The following is a 3,079-nucleotide window of genomic DNA, read 5'->3' as shown; positions in this document are numbered from 1 at the left end:
ACATTAGCCCTCTGTTCCACAGCATCACACCAGGAGCTCATGTCGAGTTGCTTGGCCACGCTGTCGTAAGTCCTTTTCAGTCACTGCTTTCCAGGATACAGTCTCCCATGCTGTGTCTATGGCCCTGTGGCTCTTTCCGGGTCAGGCGGGGAATCAGAGGCAATGGCTTCTCCCCTGAAGTCCCAGACAGGTTCGCTCTCTGCAGCGCTGGGAGAACTCAGGGCTGCCCTGCCTCGCAGCCAGAATCTGGGCCCCTCCTGGCTGGCGCAAACTATCAGGGAGCCATCGGAGGTTATTGCTTTACAGACGCTGAGACAAAGCCCCCAGGAGGGGACACCCTGTGCACAGGAATCTCTGCCTGGGGGAACTGGCTGGATGGCCTTCGAAGGAGGGAGCCCCAATCTGGCCTAGATTTGGAGGTACCTGAGCACCCGCTCCCGGATCTCCCTGGTTCTCACCCCATACACGATGGGGTTCAACATGGGTGGGAACAGGAGGTAGAGGTTGGCCAGGATGATGTGGATAGGGGGAGCCACGCGCTGGCCAAAGCGGTGCGTGAAGAAGGAGAAGAGGGCCGGGGTGTAGGAGATCAGGATGACACAGATGTGGGAGCTGCAGGTACCAAAGGCCTTGAGCCGGGCCTCCCGGGACGAGAGGCGCAGGACGGCCCGGACAATCAGGAAATAGGATAGACCGATAAACAGCAGGTCCCCACCTATGACGAGCAATGCCGCGCTGAGGCCGTAGGCATGATTAACGCTGGTGTCTCCACAGGCCAGCTTCACCACAGCCATGTGCTCGCAGTAGGTGTGCGGGATGACGTTGGTCCGGCAGAAGGACAGCCTCTTAATCAGAAAGGGGCAGGGGCTCATGAGCAGCGTCCCCCTGGCTACGGCCGCCACGCCCAGCTTGGCAACGAGGCGGCCGGTGAAGACGGAGCTGTAGCGCAAGGGAGCGCAGATGGCCACGTAGCGATCCAGGGCCATGGCCAGCAGCACAGCTGACTCCATCATGGAGAGGGAGTGAATGAAGAACATCTGGGCCAGGCAGGCCCCAGCGTTGATCTCCCTGTCCTGAAACCAGAAGATGCAGAGCAATTTCGGCAGGGTGCAGGTGGAGGCGCCCAGGTCGATGGCTGCCAGCATGCAGAGGAAATAGCACATGGGTCGGTGCAGGGCTGGCTCTGTGGCAATGACGAGGAGAATAGCACAGTTCCCGACGATGATCACCATGTACATCGTGCACACGGGCACCGAGATCCAGACGTGAGCTTCTTCCAGCCCGGGGATGCCCAGCAGCAGGAATGTGGCCGGGTTCGAAGACGTCAGGTTGGCAGAAGCCATGGCCGGTCCCTGGTTCTCCAGCTGTGTTCACTGAAGCTCATGCTGCCTGTGAATAAGGATGCAATAAATCAGGGAGGGGAGACCGAGCCAAGGGAGAGGCCGGTTCTGTATGGACGCTGCCCGGTGCTGCTCTCTGTCCCTGGAGGAAGCAAGAATAAGGGCCGAGGAGACTGAGCCCAGCAGCACCAGGTCTCCTAGTTTCTATGGTCTCAGCGAAGTTCATCATAGCGAGGGTGATGCTGGAGGGACCCAGCAGCTAGACCTGCTCTTAGCCTCACATATAGAGTAAGCCCCACGCAGGGAAAGGAATTACTTAGGGTGGTAACACCTGCTGAAATCTTGCTCTAGAACTGCGGTGTCACTGACCAGACTGTGTGGCATGGGATGACTCTATTCTTTTCTATATAGAACATGGCAGGGAAGGGATGAGACATGTGAGACAAGGGGAATAAGGATCACATGGGGAATTACAGATCAGTCAGCTTCACTTCAGTACCAGGAAAGACACTGGAGCAATTAATCAAGCAAACAATTTGCAAACATCTAAAAGATAATAAGGTGATAAGTAACAGTTAACGTGGATTTGTCAAGAACAAATCATGTCAAACCAACCTAATAGCTTTCTTTGACAGAGTAACAAGCCTTGTAGGTGGAGGGAAGTGGTAGATGTGGTATATCTTGACTTTGGTAAGGTTTCTGATATTGTTTCCCATGACCTTCTCATAAACAAACTAGGGAAATACAACCTAGATGGAGCTACTATGAGGTGGGTGCAGAACTGGTTGGAAAACCATTCCTACAGAGTAGTTATCAGTGGCTCACAGTCAAGCTGTGCATATCCAGTGGGGTCCCGCAGGGATTGGTTCCGAGTCTGGTTCTGTTCAATATCTTCATCAATGATTTAGATAATGTCTTAGAGAGGACACTTAGAGACGATACCAAACTCGGAGGGGTTGCAAGTGTTTTGGAGGATAATATTAAAATTAAAAATTATTTGGACAAATTGCTGAAGTGGTTTGAAGTAAATAGGATGAAATTCAATAAGGACAAATACGAAGTACTCCACTTAGGAAGGAACAATCAATTGTACACATAATAAATGGGAAATGACTGCCTTGGAAGGAGTACTGCAGAAAGGGATCTAGAGATCATAGTGGACCACAAGCTAAATATGAGTCAACAATGTAACTCTGTTGCAAAAAAAGCAAACATCATTCTGGGATCTATTAGCAGGAGTGTTGTAAGCAAGGCACAAGAAGTAATTCTTCTACTCTATGCTGCACTGATTAGGCCTCAACTGGAATATTGTGTCCAGTTCTGGGTGTCACATTTCAGGAAGGATGTGCACAAATTGGAGAGAGTCCGGAGAAGAGCAAGAAAAATTATTAAAGCTCTAGAAAGCATGACTTATGAGGGGAGATTGAAAGGGTTGCATTTGGTTAGTCTGGAGAAGAGAAGACTGAGGGGCGACGTGATAACAGTTTTCAAGTACATAAAAGGTTGTTACAAGGAGGAGGGAGTAAAATTGTTCTCCTTAACCTCTGAGGATAGGACAAGAAGCAATGGGCTTAAACTGCAGCAAGGGAGATTTAGGTTGGATATTAGGAAAAAGTTCCTAACTGTCAGGGTGGTTAAGCTCTGGAATAAATTGCCTGGGAGGTTGTGGAATCTCCATCACTGGAGATGTTTAAAAGCAGGTTAGCCATATACCTGCCAGGATGGTCTAGATAATACTT

At 50.8% G+C, this 3,079-nt stretch overlaps 1 protein-coding gene across 1 annotated transcript; it reads right to left on the bottom strand.

The window, feature by feature from the left end:
• Positions 1 to 407: 407 nt before the first annotated feature.
• LOC135980968 (olfactory receptor 52P1-like) lies at positions 408 to 1,343 on the bottom strand. The gene has a single exon (XM_065581834.1). It carries the CDS (start codon positions 1,341 to 1,343, stop codon positions 408 to 410), a length of 936 nt encoding a protein of 311 aa, XP_065437906.1.
• Between the last annotated feature and the right edge of the window lie 1,736 nt (positions 1,344 to 3,079).

This window comes from Chrysemys picta, chromosome 1, assembly GCF_011386835.1.
Source record: "Chrysemys picta bellii isolate R12L10 chromosome 1, ASM1138683v2, whole genome shotgun sequence".
Taxonomy (NCBI): domain Eukaryota; kingdom Metazoa; phylum Chordata; order Testudines; family Emydidae; genus Chrysemys; species Chrysemys picta.
The sequence above is the reverse complement of the archived record's forward strand: the minus strand, read 5'-3'. Positions and strand labels throughout refer to the sequence as shown.